Source organism: Ambystoma mexicanum, chromosome 10 (genome assembly GCF_040938575.1).
Source record: "Ambystoma mexicanum isolate Mex_15411 chromosome 10, UKY_AmexF1_1, whole genome shotgun sequence".
NCBI classification, from domain to species: domain Eukaryota; kingdom Metazoa; phylum Chordata; class Amphibia; order Caudata; family Ambystomatidae; genus Ambystoma; species Ambystoma mexicanum.
Genome location: NC_090932.1, coordinates 590,602,581 through 590,619,733, shown reverse-complemented (window position 1 = coordinate 590,619,733; position 17,153 = coordinate 590,602,581). Strand labels below are relative to the sequence as shown.

At 43.1% G+C, this 17,153-nt stretch overlaps 1 protein-coding gene and 1 long non-coding RNA gene across 8 annotated transcripts in view; one reads left to right on the top strand and one right to left on the bottom strand.

The window, feature by feature from the left end:
• KIF1A (kinesin family member 1A) overlaps nucleotides 1-17,153 on the top strand; it is a 4,129,412-nt gene that overhangs the window by 2,332,183 nt on the left and 1,780,076 nt on the right. For all 7 annotated transcript variants that reach the window (XM_069618139.1, XM_069618143.1, XM_069618141.1 and 4 more), the window contains one exon: nucleotides 14,581-14,699. In XM_069618139.1, coding sequence (XP_069474240.1) covers nucleotides 14,581-14,699 — 119 coding nt within the window. The remainder of the gene's footprint in view (nucleotides 1-14,580; nucleotides 14,700-17,153) is intronic.
• Nucleotides 1-17,153, bottom strand: part of LOC138491571 (uncharacterized) — a 333,185-nt gene that overhangs the window by 133,181 nt on the left and 182,851 nt on the right. The window lies entirely within an intron of this gene.

Genomic DNA, 17,153 nt, shown 5'->3' with positions numbered 1-17,153 from the left:
GGGTCTCACAACTAGTTGCTCTCAGGAAGAAGTCTGGGAAGCTAAGAATTTGTGTGGATATGAGAGAACTCAATAAATGTGTGTTTCCTGACAGACACCCTCTTCCTAATATCCAAGAGATTGTGTCTACTATCGAAATACTTTTCCACCCTTGATCTAATCTCAGCATACCATGAAGTCAAATTACACAAGGATTCCAGAAAGATGACAGCTTTTATCACACCTGATGGTTTATACCAATATAAAAGATTACCCTTTGGATCAATATCTGCTGCCTCAGTCTTCCAAAAAATGATGTACCGACTTTTTGAAGGGGATCAGGGCATCATTTGTTTTCAAGATGACATTTTGGTACACGCCACTGATCAATAATTACATGATGAGAGACTGCAATATATATGTAAGAAACTGTATAAAGCTGGTATGCCTCTGAGTAGAGACAAATGCAACATCAACCATCGTGACATTGATTATCTTAATCACACAATATCAGCTGAAGGAATACGCCCAGAAAAGGAGTTGGCTGATGCTATAAAGAACATGCCAAGACCTAAGTCAAAAGATGAAGTACGTACTTTCATTGGGATGGCAGAATACTACTCTAAATTCATACAAGATTTCGCCATCCACGCTATACCACTTTGTGAACTTTTGAAGAACAAACCATTTGAATGGAGTGTTGAATGTGAGTAGGAATTCAAACTAATCAAATTAGCACTGAGTAGAGCACCATCATTGAAGAACTTCAGGAGTGGCAAGAAAACTATAATTACTAGAGATGCTAGCAATTTAGGTCTTGGAGCAGTTGTCACCCAGGAAGTTGATGGAAAGGAAGTCTTAATTGCTTTCGCATCTAGACCTTTGAAGGGTGCAGAAAAATCCTATGCAGCTATAGAGAAAGAGACATTGGCCATTAAATGGGCAGCGGAAAAATTCAGAAATTTCATTTGGGGTGTGGAGGTAGAATTCCTCACTGACCACAAACCGCTGATGCATGTCATCATGAATAAAGGACTAGATAAAGTGTCTAATCGTATAAAGAGATGGGTGATACTCTTACAGGAATACAATTGCACAGTGCGATATGTACCAGGCATAAGAAATTGTGCTGCTGATTGCCTATCTCACCTTACTAACATTTCTGAGACTGAGGATGGAAAGGATACGGATTCAGAGTTTGTCCTAAACATAGAAACTTCGTCTATATCAAAGGAAGAATGCGAAGAAGCAGAAAAGCAAGATGCTATGATAGTACACTTGAAACAAGTAATTCAGAGTCAAGATCATTTAAGGAAAACAAAATTTGAAGAACTCAATCTTAAGGATTATTGGAGTGTTGCTGAGGAATTAAATGTGGAGAGTGACAGAATCAGACAGGATCAGTAGAGGTGACAGAATTGTTCCAGCAATGGGATTACGTCAAATAATAATTGAACTAGGTCACGAGGGCCATCAAGAGATAGTCAAGATGAAAACAAGAATATGTGATGATTATTGGTGGCCAGGATGAGATTTACAGATTGAGAGATACATCTGAGACTGTATCCTTTGTCATGAGAGTGATAGAATATGCATGAGTGTAAAGTATCCTATGGTGGTGACCAATATCCTAGGGAAGATTTGGGATGATCTGGGCATGGACATATTAAGCCCAATTTATAGTTATGGCAAACAACAATGTTGCCTAGTAGTCATTGACCTTTTGACCAGGTGGGTGGAGGTTTTGATTAAGCTTTGTATGACTGCAAAAATAGATTTTTTATCTGAAATTTGTGCGAGAGAAGGTTTCCCAAAAAGCATCATGACGGATAATGGTGTTCAATTTCGTTCAAGAGAAATGCAAACTTTCTGTGTAAAAAATTCTATTGTGCACAAGAGGAGCGCCATTTACCACCCACAGACGAATGGAGTAATTGAGTGCTTTAATAAGGTACTCAAGGATGCCATTCGCGTGGGCTTGGGCAAATGGGTTGAAATGGGAGGAAGCAGTTAGAAAGAAAATCATTGCTCACCGTTTCACCCCACATTGCACAACGGGATTATCCCCATTTGAGTTAAGTAGGGGACGCAAAGCTAACACAAAATTGACCCCATCATGGTTGGAGAGAGTGACTGTTGTAAAGAAAGATTTTGGAGATGTCTGTGAAAAAATTAGGAATACCCAATTAAAAAACAAACAAGTTCATGACAGCTCTCTAGGTTGTACAAAAGGAAAAGCATTTCCAACAGTAGGAGGGTTGGTAAGGATTAAATTGCCTCCCGTCCTAAGAGATGGACCATGCAAGTGGTCAAGATCTGTGGGAGTGGTTGAAGTTTTTAAACACGCAGTGAAAGTTGATGACGGGAGAATCTGGAACATGGAGAGAGTGTACGTGATGAATCCACATAGTGCTGGTGCACTGAGTGAAATTGTTGCTAGTGGTGAGGAAAATACGAGAGGTGGTGAAGATACTAGTGAGAATGAAAAGAGTGTAAGAGGTGTAATAAAAAGAAGTGGTGAGAACACAAGAGGGTATGAAAAGTATACCAGCGAAGTATGGAAAGGAAGAGAGGTTTCAAGGGTTTCAAAAATTTCCTTGCCAGAATCTAAACCAGATTTTTCCCACAAGTCAAGAAGAGGAAAGATCATTCGCAGACCTGATCGTATGAAAGACTTTGTGTGGGGACACAAAGAATGTGGAGAGATGTCAGTGTAAACACTTGTCGGTCAGCAGAATACTAACGAAGGGAGATGTGTAATATACGTAATTTCATTCTATTGCACAAGACTTGGCTCGTGGCTGTGTCAGCTCCTGCATTCCTTGACTGAGAACACGAGAATGGAATGCAAATGCAAGTTGAAGGACAACATATGCACCGGAGCTGTCAGCTGGTGGAGCCTCACTATCCAACTGACCCCTTTATGTATATACTTATTACAGTAATAAAAGTACATTAATATAATAATATGTTTTCACGTCACCTAATTGGCCACACTACATTCCCCCAGAAACTCAATGTCTCCAGACCTATGGTTCTCTCCAGGGTTGATTACTGCAACAGCCTCTTCCTTAATCTGCCTCTTTCCTCCCTCTGCCCTCTTCAACTAATCCAGAATAGGACCGCAAAGCTTATCCTTAGCCTCAGCCGCATCTCTCCAGCCCTAAAAATGCTCCATTGGCTCCCGATGGTTGCAATGATCAAATTCAAGACTCTCTGCCTGGTATACCGCTATACCCAACTTTCTCTCCCTAAATACCTCCCTGCTAGAGTCCTTCAGCTCTCTAGCTCCAACTCTATGCAGATCAGACGTTTCTCCAAGCAGAGAGTGCGGGGTAGATCTTTTTCTTCTGCAGGGGCCTCCCTCTGGAACAGCCTTCCTGCCCCTCTTCGTCTTGAGCCGGACCTCCTTAAGTTCTGGTAGTTTCTCAAGACCTTCCTTTTCTCCTCCTTCTTCCCTTTCCCCGTCCCCTGCTAGCCTCCTCCTGTCACTGCTACTAGTTGCCTGTGACCTTATGAGTCTCTTGGGTTCATGCCCTACTTCGACCAGTCTTCTCTCGCACCCCTTCTTATCAGCACTTGCCTTTGGGCACCCTTCCCTGGCTAGCCTACTGAGGCTGATCCATCCATGTCCTTGCATTGGTTGCCTCCACACCTTTTTCCCCATGTCGCTGAGCCTCCTGGGCTCCCCATAGCACTTGTCCAGCCCCTGAGTCCCCTGCCCTCCTGCACTTCTCTCCCTATCCCATTCCTTCGCCCTCATCTGACCCCTGCCCCTGCACTTCTTGATACTGCACTTGCACAATCCGAATGTCACAAGGCCCAATAGGACTGTTATTGTTGTTTATCCTCTGTCTTTTTGTCTTGTGGAGCCTGCAAACACGTTTTGCTGTATAGGCACTATACAAACGTTCAATAAATAAATAAAATAAGTCCATGAGGGAGAATTTACTGTTTAGTCAGTTCATCAGACTTAGACATAATTCTAATGAGCACACACATTTTGAACAGGCAGTAGAAGAACTAACACTTAAACTAAGGTTGTGTCTGATTTATTTCCGGCGCCTAGTGACGATGGATGTCACAAATGTAATGATACAAAAAAGATTTGTAGATTTTTAACAACTTACAGATAATTGAGTATTAATTACATTGCTGGTAGAACCATTGATGCCATGAATTTCAAGGAGTATTTATTGCATGTTGTTGTTGGAAATATATTTATTGCTCATTGATTTAGAGACAGTCTTTCATGGGATCCTGAGGTTTGAACTCTCGTGAACACTAGTTTACAAAAATGTGCCTACAGCTGTATTAAAAGCAAGTATGGAGCTTTAATGTAACACCAAGGCAACTGTGAGATGGGGACTGGGAGGAGAAAGATAATCCACCAAATATTTCCTTGTAGGGTAAGGGAGCCAGAGAGGGTTGGATTTTGGCTCCTATGCTCTTTAATTTATTCTTCAACTTGTAGCTAGATGAACTACCATCACATTCATCTGATGCCCTAATTTTGGGAGGTAAAAGGATCTGTGCATTAATGTTTGCAGATGATGTAGTTCTCATTTCACGTACTCCATTTGGTTTGAGCATACTCGAGAAGCACTTTGCCAAATTCTATAGCCACTAAGGTTTAACAATTAACAAGAAAAAAACAAAAGTTATGAAATGTGGGAAAACCTGTGGCCCTCACTCCATTGCTCATTAAAGTAGATGTAATCAGAATAGAGGAGTTGCTCTTTTTCAATTACTTGGGATTAAGGAGATATGGAGGCATTGTAAAATGTCACAATTATTGGTTACAGAATATCGTTTTCTTAAGAAATTACTATTCACACCCCCAAGCTCTCAAACTATTCCATTACACCTGGAACTTGGTTTAACTCCTCTTGATAGCTAGCTTTTTCTAAAACCCTTCCTTTTTTGGGTACGATTTTGATAATCTAGCACCCATACCAAGTCAAGTTCAGAGGAGTTGTAAAGGACCTATTAAGGTACTCAAAGGTGTGCTCAGGTCCTTGGTTCAAATACATCAGGAATTCCTTAAAGCTTTTACAGCTGTAGGATCGTTGGAGGATCTTTGGATTAACCAGTAGCTGCAAACAGCGAGTAATTGATGGGCAGAATGATTATGATATATACCTTGACATCCCCTGCCTATCGCCCCCCTTCTCGCAGGACCCCAATATTCTAGCAGCTATTTTTAAAGACACACTCACCAATGCAGTAAATGCCATAGCTCCCCTCGAAAGCCAGAAAGAAAAAAAGTCCTTACAAAGCAACTCCAAGTTCAAAGAAGAGCTTCAGGCTCTTCGCTTGAACGATCGACAGGCCCCAAAAAAATTGGCAAGCCAATCACAATGACTCTACGGATGCCCTTGCCCCTCTTCTTACAGCATTCATTAACTCTTCTTTTAAAACAGGCATCGTTCTTGACAGCCTCAAAGAAGCTTAGGTACGCCCTCTCCTGAAAAAACCTACACTAGACCTAGCCCAGCCAAACAATTATCGGCCCATAACCACCGACCCTTTCCTTCTTAAAATTCTGGACAAGGCAGCCCATAGCCAGATTCAACTCTACCTGGAAACAAATTCTACCCTAGGTAAGAGACAATCTGGATTCTGCAAAGGGCACGGCACGGAAACTGCCCTCTTAGACTTGAGAAACCAAATCACTCAAATTATGGATAAAGGCAAGCCTGCCCTCCTCCTCCTAGACCTCTTGGCAGCCTTCGATCTTGTAGATCACAAGACTCTTACCGCCCACCTCACACAAGCAGCCCAATTCTCCAACCAAGTAGCCTCCTAGATTACCTCCTTCCTCGAGGGTAGAGCAATGAAGGTATTCTCAAACATTACGAATGCGGCCCCCACCACTATCCACTGTGGAGTCCCGCAAGACTCATGCACAGCCCCTACTTTGAATGACCTATTCACAAAGCCTCTCTTCGATATGATTGATTCACTTGGAATAGCTTATACAAACAACGCTGATGACACCCAAGTACTCCTACCACTATCCAGATTCTATGACCAAGATGTCAAGGCTCTACTCCAAGTCTACGCCACAATCCAAGCCTGGATGGCGGCAAATGGCCTATGCCTCAATGGGGACAAGACAGAGATCCTCATCCTCAGCCAAAAAGCCACGCTAGTCAAACTAGACCCCCTCTACACCAACTTTAACATTGATAATTCCATCATTCCAGTTTCCTTGTCCATCAAGACTATAGGTGTCCAAATTGATGCTTCCCTATGAATGAATAGGCAAGTCAATGCCATTGCCTCTGCATCTGCACACAGCACAAAGCTCATTAATGCTATAAAACCTTATCTCACCAAGCCTAATTGTCTCTCGATAGCCAGAGCAATCATAGGTGCCAAGCTAGGCTACTGCAATGCCCTCTTAGCAGGTACCTCCATGAAAAACCTAAATAGACTCCAAATCACCCAAAACAATGCCCTAAGACCAGCCTTGAGCATCCCCAGAAGGAACCATATCACACAAGCCAGACAGGCAGCTCATTGGCTCCCTGTTAAAGACTGCATTACTTTTAAAATCCTCACCAACACTCACAAATGCCTTAACTTCACTGCCCCATCATATCTATCAGAAACCTTATCCAGGACCACTTCCTCTCGACCGACAAGAACTTGCTACACCAATCAACTCATCACCCCCCACATCAACAGGGCTAAAGCAGGCAGGATAGGCTTCCTGTACATTGCACCCAAACTCTGGAACTCGCTCCGTACTACCCTCAGAGCTGAAACCTCCCACCATGCCTTTTGAAACAATTTGAAAACTTCCCTTTTTAACTGACACCTACCCTTTACATTGCTTACCTCTTGCCTCCCTATGTTTCCCACCACCGCACTGACTGTAAATGTAACTGTGTAAACTTTTGAAATCTATTGAAAATGATCAAATGTAAAAAATGGTATAATGCTCTGTCATGTAACTAAGTTTTGCCAACTCTCTGTAACTAGCGCCACAATGCCTACGGGCTCTTGCGCGCTTTACAAATATGTATAAATAATTAAATAAATAAACAAGAGCCTATATAAACAAATGCTTCAAAATATCTACTGGTTATACGTATCTTTCGGTTAAACAGAGTATGTTGGAGGAATACCTTTGTTTAATTGCCAGTCCAATACAGAGATAGTGATATATGAAAATGTGCTTAGGCACCTTCCCCATCATTTGAAGCTTGCTGGAAGAGAAAAAACTCCTCCTCCTACCAATGTTGCCATGGAATTATGCAAATGTTACATTTTATATTCATGTGTCCCATGTTTGCTGATCTCAGAAACAAAAACTTGAAACCATGTCTGGTTATTAGAGGGATCCGCTCACTTAACGCAGATGAGGAACTTTGAAAAATGTTGTGTTCAATAGATGCTGTTTTCACCATTTCTACTTAATTTAGCGAGGCTTGGTAGAGGAGACACAAGATTAAAACATAAACATGATTGTTAGGTGTCTATCATAATAATGTAGGTGTTTTATGAATTCTTTAATGTTATTATATTGCAACGCACTGCCATTATATATTGACACTTGGTGTGATCGTTTTTAGACTTTTAAATGTCTACAATGAAATTTGAATGATTTTATGATGATTTGTATGGGGCTTCCAGGTTTTAAACATTAATTCTATATTTAATATTCATTCGAATTAGTTATTTATGACATGTGTGTTGATTTAAGATAATACTGTACTAGTTGCTATCCATAGTACCTGCTTTGCAAATGTAGTGCACTTTAAGGGTAACACATACTGAAATAAAGATGAAATTATGAATATTCTGATTCCAAGGAGCCATCACATCAAGTTCTAAGCTGTGATTGAGATTGAAGGGGGGATTCAGGGATTCTGGAATGCTAAATTCCTTTGATTCTGTGCCCCAGACCTCAAAATGCCTTAAAATGGCCTTGTTGAGGCATGTAATGATTAATTTTACATACAAAGGGCTTGAAAGTTTGGTGATGTAGGCATCTGCTGCTAGGTTAAATCCAATTACTTTAATGAGCCTTATTCTTTACTGAAAGTAAAAAAAGAAATAGATGGTTTGGGGCAAAATGTTTCTTGTGCAAGGCAGTCTAGGCCTCATCTGTGATGTTCATATGAACTATATGTGAGATATGAATGATCACGATCATAGTCACAATACGATGGACGATCAAAGCATACTTTTAAGGAAGGCTTGGGTATAGTGGACTTAGTTTGGCGCCACATTGTGTGAGAAACCTGAAGGTGTCTCCCTGGCTAGTCCCTGGGGATCTTCTCATCCAGGTGGTCAGGACACGGACATTGCTATTGGATCCAGTTCCGGGGGGTGGTCCAGTGAGGGAGGATCACCTGGATGGGGGGTTCTCGGGGAGTGGGAGTGGAAGTGGGACACCAATGGGTGAGATGCAGTATCCCCCTTCTTTCAACACTTTTTCCCCATACTACCACGTAGGACGTTCAAAACCATTACCCTCCCCTTTTCCGATACAAACACTCTTGCACGAAACACCAGAGAATGGACTAACACCAGAGTCGTTTACCTGACATGTCCCAGTGCAAGGGTCAGGCAAAGTCATGCAGTTGATCAGAATCACACAAACCTGACGGCCCCTCCCCTTTACCATGGGGATAAAATGTGGAACAAGAGAGCCCAGTATGAGCATGGCAGACAGCACAACGAGCCAGTTAATCAGGTGCATCAGTTCAAGAGAAGGAGAAAGACAGCAGGAAGCGAGAGGGTGGCGAGAAGAGAAGCAACCTTGCCCCTTTCATCACAGGCCCGTGGAATGTTTGTGGAAGAGAGCCTAAGACCACGAACAATAGCACAAGTGTCTTGCAGCAGATGTCAAAGGTGCACATAGCGTGTCGATGCTGATAAGCGGGAGCAAGGGAAACTCCTGCTATGGCGGCACGGTACTGGCATTGACTCCAGTTACGAAGAAAGCCAAGCTGTTCATCACAGCCAGAGTCAAGGGGAGAGCTGATGAGAGCCGGGCTGTGGTGAATGAAAGTCTCAAAGTGGCAAATAGAACTAAATATAAAGAACTGCAAAGAGTGTTATAGGGGAGATCAGCTGCAGAGGGAATTGGCACCATGTGGGTGTTAACTCGAGAGAGTCTGGTCAATCCCTGTCTGAATGAAACTACTGATACCAGAAGGCCATAGGAGAGCTGTAAGATAGGTCAAAGTGATCATACAGGAAGTTAAGCAAAATCCCAGTGCAATCGAAAGTCTTTGATCTACAAATGTTTGTAAAGCAAGGGAAGTGATTTCCACCACCTGAGAAAGTAAGGGAAGTGAATCCTGTGAACAATGAAAGTAAATGTGAATGTGAAATCGACAAGAGTGAACCCAAATGAGGGATGCTAACAAGAAGGAGCAAAGTCTAAAATCCTGAGAAACAGTGTGTTGACAAAGGGAATCCCAGCCAAGGGATGTCCACCGGAACTGTTTTATAAGGCATTGCAAAATTGTTAGCAAAGGGTCTGAACACAGAAGAGGGGGACCCTGGGGTTAAGCCGTCCCCCAATGTGAACTATGGAACTTTGTGTTTGTTTGTTTATTGGACACATCAGGCCCTCGAAACCAAGAGACTTTCAAGAGGAACGAGACTTGGCCATCGACAGTCCTGATTCTGCCATTGGAACTATTAGCTTGTGCTGGGAAAGCTCGAGTGTGCGCTGTGCTCCAAGCTCCTACCTGACCCTGTGCACAAAACGTGGGGAAGGGAGATCTAAACTACCGCAGCCTGACATATTATTTGTGAACACTTCTTTCTTTTCTTGAAAACCAACCCACACCCGTTTTTGTATTAGTTGTAAGGTTTGATAATAGGTTTCTTAGTATAGGCCCTTTTTTATTTGACACATGCCACTGTCTTATTTTTCATTAGATGATCGACGCTTGCTCCCATCTTAGATTTAGGTTTAGCTTAGGCATCTTTCTACCCTGCATAAAGAGTTCAATAAACACCCTTGAACTGTGATCACTTGTGTCTTTCTTTGCTGTTGTCACCATGAGTTCCTCACAATTGTAATAGGTAGCCTCATTTCTTTGAGGATGCCAAAGCAAACATTTTCTACATGTGTTCGATGTAGACAAGTACTTGTTTCCAAAGTTGGTGAATTGCTTGAAAGATTCACACAGATTAGAGTCACTTTCAGAATTCCCCATTAATGACATGTTTAGTATTTGCTAAATTTCCCTTTCAGGGAAAGCAATGTTCAATCCTCACAGCAGCTCTTACCGTGTGGTAAGGGAAAAGAACTTCACAATTAAGGATGCCGGATTGTGCCATTCCTCCCCTCTCTCAACAAGGCTGAAAACTTCTTGGCAGAGCCATTTATTTTTAGCACAGTGCCATCTTTAAAGGAAGGATTGAAGCGTTTGCAGACTAGTGGACTTCACCTAGGACCATTGGGTTCACCAGAAAGTCAGGCATAAATATTTCCTGTTTGTTGGTAATACCTCCTGTTCACCTTCTGCCATCTCCATGTCCACCATTCCAAAAGGACACCACTAAAAGAAGCATGGGATTATTACCTTTCTGCCGAAGTGGCCAAATAAAAGATAGATTGGAGCTGCAATTGTCACTACTTTCTAGTATCCCTGAACAGTGCAGTTGCAACACATACCAGATCAGTGATCCCTAAATATGTTTGTCTTTGTTAAAAACAAAATCAAAATTGTGACATCCTTCTGGTGCCAAGTGATTGGACCCCCCAGACCTGAGGCGGCATACTTTCACATTTCAACCAAGAACAAGACAATGCCCATTTCAGTGATTTGTGGTTACAGCGCTACACTATCAGTTTTATATTCTCTAATTCGGTCTTCTGCAACTTTTGTTTTTAGGAATGTTTTCGAAGTGGAGGATCCGTTCTAGTAGGAAAAGTTCCCACTTTTCCTATTATTTTTCTACTGTCTAATCAAGACTAGCCAACGTTACGGTCCAGTCTTATGGGTACAATTTGGCTGGTGCATGAACTGACTTCAAAAATTATTCTCTGTCCTTCCCACAATCCTCAGTTTATCTGGGGTGGGGAGGCCTGGATATCTCAAGATACCATAAACACTTTGTACCATTCCTCTATCCCCTATGTATGAGATGTTGAAGTGTAGTCTAGCACCAAATGAACCCTCAACACTCACTTGTGCATTTTGTACATTGTGTGCCCTTCAAACTCTGCATCTTCATTCTACCCTCTTCTCCCTCCTCATCCCCTTACTTAGAGTCTCCGACCCATGCCAGCTTGTCTTCCGCTCTGTGCTTCTCATATGTCCTGAATGGATTGTCTCCTCGTGGGCATCCTTTTAAGGAGACTGACTACTGCCAATTAAAATAGTAAAATGTTTACCATCTGTGGCTACCCAAACACACTTATCGAAATGCAATCCATTTCAAGATGTTATTTTATTAAATCATTTGTATAGTATCCCACCTAACCCTGGTCTCACTTATCAGGGGATGTCCCCTGTACCACACCCCCCTGCTATTCCCCTTTTATTCCCTATCCCCTCATCCTGTACATCATTGAACACCTGGCCTCATTACTCCCCCTCAAATCCCACCATGTTCCATGACCCCACCTCACCATGATCTCGCTTGTTGGAGTTGAGCCTCTGGTGAGCTCCCCTCCCCTTCTGCTTACCTTTCCTGTCCCTATCTCCTCACCATGAACTGCACTGTACCTCTGACTCCATTATTCAACCTCCTCTCCCTTCTGCCTTCTTACCTCTACCCCACCGTTTTGTTTATATGCTATGCCTGCTTCCTGCCCCTCTTCACCCAGAGTTAACGGCCTTCCATTCCCCCATAATAAATTGGTTGATCAGGATGAAAGATCGATTACTTTTACCAGTTGACCAGCCTATCCTGAGGAGCAGTTTATGACAATCACATCACCCCAAGTATTAGTTGGGAAAAATCAGGGCACTGTGAGGGGTCTGAAATGCGAGGCAGGCACAAAGTGGTAGTGTTTTCAACATTAGGCATCTTTATCAAAAGAAAAGGGTTGGATAATAGTCTACCTATCCCCAATTCTAAAGAGAGTTTCTCTGCCAAGAAAACTAAAACTAAAGATCAGTCTTGTGCCCTGTCGTCAACATTTTGTAAACTGTCCTTGTGTCCAACGCATATCTGACCCTCACACTAGAAATGAACAACTTAGAAGTGTAAGGAAAAAAGTCTCTGATCTAGGTTTAGCCAAAAAATGTTAAAATATAAAGCAAATAGATAAATCTAACAAAAATGGTTTCTTCCAAGGATCTAGACGGTAGTTCCCTTCCCATGGATTATTTCAAGCTGGATGGTGAAAGTGTCTATTTCCAACCAATATTTCTTCAAGGAGGGTAAGACTGTCTCTTCCATACAACAATCTCTCAATGCTGCAAAAATGTCTCTTTTACACAACTGTTGTTTCAAGGAGGGCAAAGGTGTCTCTTTTACATAACTTCTCACGGATGACTTCCTGGTATACTCCCCTGCCAGGAATACATCAGCAGATTATTTAGCTCCCCTGGTTTACTCCCCTGCCAGGAATCCTCTTCTAGGTTTTATAGCTCCCCCTGGTGTACTCTCCTGTCAGGTATATTTCCCCCAAAAGGCTAACTGCCTGATATATTTAATTTTTCAGGGGTTCTTTCAATGTTCTCCCTATTTCCCAGTATAGCGCAGTTGTACTCCTGAACTGTTTATATGTCATTGACATTAGATACTACTTATCCCAAGCTTCCCCACATGGACATCTCACTTGTTCAAGTTCTGCCTTCTAACTTCTCCACCAGAATTAATTTGCTTATGGCAATGCTTGCTTAAACTTTCCCCATATTGACATCTCAAGCATGAGGAATTATGCAAATTCTATCTTTCTAATTTATTTGGTCGGTATTCAAAATGCACTTTTAATTGTTCATGTGTCTGCCGGTATGCCCTGGGGTTTCCCCCATCACTGGGCCTACTCGCTGGTGCCCCATAGCGTTTCCGACCCGTGACATGTTGCTGTGGCGAAGTCTTAACTCAGGAATAGCGTCCCCATTGGCCGGGAATGACGGTTCCTTTGAGACTTTTCCCTGGGGCCTGCCATGCTCCTCTGGGCCTCCCGCTAGTCCGGTAAGAAACTCTGACAAGCAGCATCTTGAAAGCATGTGCTTCTTTCAGCACGGTCCTTTCCTGTGTGTCAGCTTTCACATGCAGTTCTGCATCCCGGTTGGCCCGAGCTGCTTCTATTCTCTCTGTCTCCTGATTGAAAGTGTGAACCATCTTTAAATGTCCTATGCAGCTGATCTACAATGCAACAACTAGTCTGCGTGTTTCTTCCTCTTCCTCGTCTCATTATTTGAGGCGTTATGGGAGTTGGAGTCCATAGGATTGTTGTTTAGAACAAAAACATCAGAGACAAAAGATGTTAAATGTGAGTTATGTGTATTTGAGTAAAGAATGGTTTTCTTCTCCGAATGGCAGTATGCGATCATCAATTTAGGTGTCTATCCTAAAGGAGTCATCACCTCCTCCCGGTAGTCATCCCCACCTACATGATCCTCCCTCATATTACCACCCCCTGGGTCAGGATCCGGTACCGGATGCCGTCCTCTGGCCATGTGGGAGGAGCTAATCACCGGGAATTAGTGATGACTCTGCAGGATTCATCACAGCACCCAATATCCTTGTATTATGTGCTCCAAAGCCACTGAGCACGTTGCAAGAGATCAATACATAGGAAGACTCATCTACTCATATTCTGTCCTTTCATAAAAACCTCCCAAAATGGAATGGAGATGAAATAAGATTTGCCCCAAAAAGAGTATGGTTTGTGTAAATGTCTAAGATGACTCAATTCAGGCAAGTTAGATAGTAGTCAATCAGCTTTTCTGGAGATTGGAAAGATTTAGCCTTGTCGTATAGGACCATGTGCAGATAGTTTGTGCTTTGACAAAGTATGCTTAATGTTTTGGGAACGTAAGACTGCCCTGAAGAAGTAAGTGCATACGCGACTGGAAGGTACATCGGTATGCCAGCAATTGTGAAGGCTGTTTTAGCTTTTAGGTGTATGTCGGCCATGTTGCCCTCATTTCATACTTTTGCAAAACAACTCATTATTCTATATGCTTTCTCATGTTCACATCGTAAATGGCTATTTGGGTTATATTATCCATTAGAAGAATGCATTAAGTAACATAGGTAATGCTGTTATTCTGCAAAATACATCATACATCCGCACCCTCCCACCTACCCACATTGGTTTCTTCTTGCAGACATCTCAGTATTACACTTTTTTAATGTCCCTGGCCTCTGAGGTAGGGAAAATGTGGTTGGAAGAGAAGAAATGGTGGACAAAGGTTGCTTCACCTGCATTGGAGGGAAGCAACTTCAGTTTTTGCCACTCAATAAGAATAGTCACTTGAAGCGGTTTAGCTATCCCGTGGCTGTCTTGTCTGCACCTGATGGCCTCTTTGTATAGGTGATGAATCTGGTGAAGGAAGAATGTATGCCTTTGGAAAAAATGCTAGTTACGGTATCTAATTCTTTCATTATGTACTATTTGACTTGAAGTGTTTTTGTCTATTTCTTGACTTGTTTTCACAGATTGCTGTGGAAGTAACCAAATCCTTTGTGGAATATATCAAGTGCCAGCCAATTGTGTTTGAAGTGTTTGGACACTACCAACAGCATCCTTTCCCACCACTGTGCAAGGATATACTGAGGTAACTTGGATAATGCATAGGCACTAAGTAAACAATGTCAAAACAAATGGAATTGGAATTTTGTGCATGAGGAGCTAGATCTATTAAGGAGAACATCAAACATAGGCATGGAGCGGAGCTTGCATGCCAAAAAGGAACAGAGATAACTGCAGCTAGCTTTATTGGTCTCTTAGAACTCTGTATTAGTAAGACTGCTTTAACATTCAAAATGATTGGTATGTCATTAGTAAACACTGGGCTATTCTAATTGAGTCCCACCTCCCACAGATTGCTCATCTTAAATATTCTAATTTCAGTGGCAAATGCCTTCGAAATGTTTTCGCCATCGTATGCCACAGTACTGCTCTGTGACTGCACCGCCCAGTTCCGATGCACACACCATGCCATACACGATGTCAGGGCCAGTATATATGAACCCCATGACCTCATTTCCTTTTTTCTGTACATTTAGTATGTTTTGGGAATGCCACTCAGCTTTAGCAAATTTTCTCTGTGGCAGGCCCAATCCTGCAAATGCCTCAGGCTTCAAGACTTGTTCAAATTGGGGGAGGGGGGGGGCAGGTGTCTGTCTCGGCCCCCAACAAGATTTGCCTGTACAGCCTGCAGGAAGAACACTGTCCAGAGAACTGCATGTCAAGCTAATCCATGCACCCAAAGGTTCTAAAAGAGCGTGCCACAAAAGTATTAACTTACTAACTACTGGTTGCAGATACAAGGAAGGCAAACGGAGAAGCACTCCCCTGTCCGTAAGGACACAAGACTAAATAAACAGTTGAAGAGGACCTGCTGGCCGAGCAACTATTCTAGACATCTTTCTTCTTTGTCTTCTAAAAAGAGGAGACACCACTCTAAGTCGAGAGACTTTTTTGCGGTTTCCGTGCTGGTGTTTATCGCAACACCTACTACGCTTGGTGATTCCGAAAGAGGTTCCTCTCCAGATTGCAACTGCATGCCATCGGGCTCAGGTCAGGCTCGAGCTGATATGACTTCCAAACACAGCCCTACTGTTATTCCTCCTTGCCCTGCCACCATCAACGTTGCTTGGAGCCGTACGTGCTTGTACCTCATATGTTACGCTAAGTATACCCTGCTTCCAATGGACCGGATCCTCATGAAAATGTCCAACATCTTCATTGAGGTAGGGGATCACGTCCTTTTTGGCTGGAGCCCCATTAATCTGGTGGGGCTGTGAATTCCCAATGTAGTTCTACAGGGAGGGAGAGGACATGTTGGAATTGACTGCAGGCCTTCAGGGGACAAGTGGCCTGCACACCCCTCTGGAGCTGACATCCTTCCGGTGCTGAAGTTGAGTAGGCCTCACACTTCTTTCAGAAGGTGATGGTTAATGTGGTAAGGACACTTATGTTGTCTGCACCTTCCAAGTCCAATGATCCATTTGACTGACTGACATCCTGCATGAGAGTCTGCCATGGGAGACTCTGCTCCCTTTAAACCCAGCTGTGTAGGCCGTGGTGTTGACCACCTGAAAAAAGCTGGCGTCAATCTCCAGGGTGGACCGAGACTTTGCAAAAAAGCATCATCCCGCCCTCGAATCTGGTGTTTCCCTCCAGCCATGTATGACGAGAGAGCTTGGTGATACAGTCCATCACAGCGACAAGAAGCGCAAGAGACGAGATGCTTGGAAATGCAAGGTATTTGCATCAGGCAGCCTCGTTCTGAGGGCCATAAATACATCTTGTGCCGGGCCAAATACTTCTTTAGCCCCTGGAATGTTATCTCTGGGGCAGCAGAGAATCTCCCTGGCAAATAGATGGAGGACTTCAATCTCCTTGATGAAGAATGGCAAACAGGCAGCACATCAGAATTTGTAATCTGGTCTTGACACAGATGTTTCTGTGGCATGTTCCATGGATTCAGGGATGGTCAAGAAGATACACACATGGATGAGAACCTCCGGTTTCTCCTTGGACATTCAGGTGAAGCTTCTGGATATTCATTTTGATGGCAAAAACCTCTTTGGGGCTAAAGCAGATGTGTCACTACAGAAATTTCAGGCATAGAAAGCAACGTCCAAGTCCTTAGGCATGGCTTTTCAGCAATCTTTTAGTTCAGACTTGAGAGGTTGATGTTTATAAACCTTCGCCTCGCTTGCCCACCATCATATATGTCAGGCGCCACATCCTCCCCACCAGTGTATTGATTGTGGAGCTGAGAGAGGTGGTGTTACTGCCTCACCAGTCCCGACAGTGGCCACAGGGACAAAATCTCTTCAAAGAGATTGTCAGCCATTTCACCCAAGTGGTGGGGAGAATCGCCTAGTTCGAAGAGTGGTGTCAAACCACTTCCGATGCTTGGACCTTGCAGGTCATAACTCAGGGTTACTGCCTTCCTTTTACTCAATGCCCATCCAACCACCCTCTCTCCGACCCCTCTCCTACTCCAGGAGGTCTGTCTGCTTCTAGTGAAGGGTGCTGTTTAACTGGTGCCCCATTC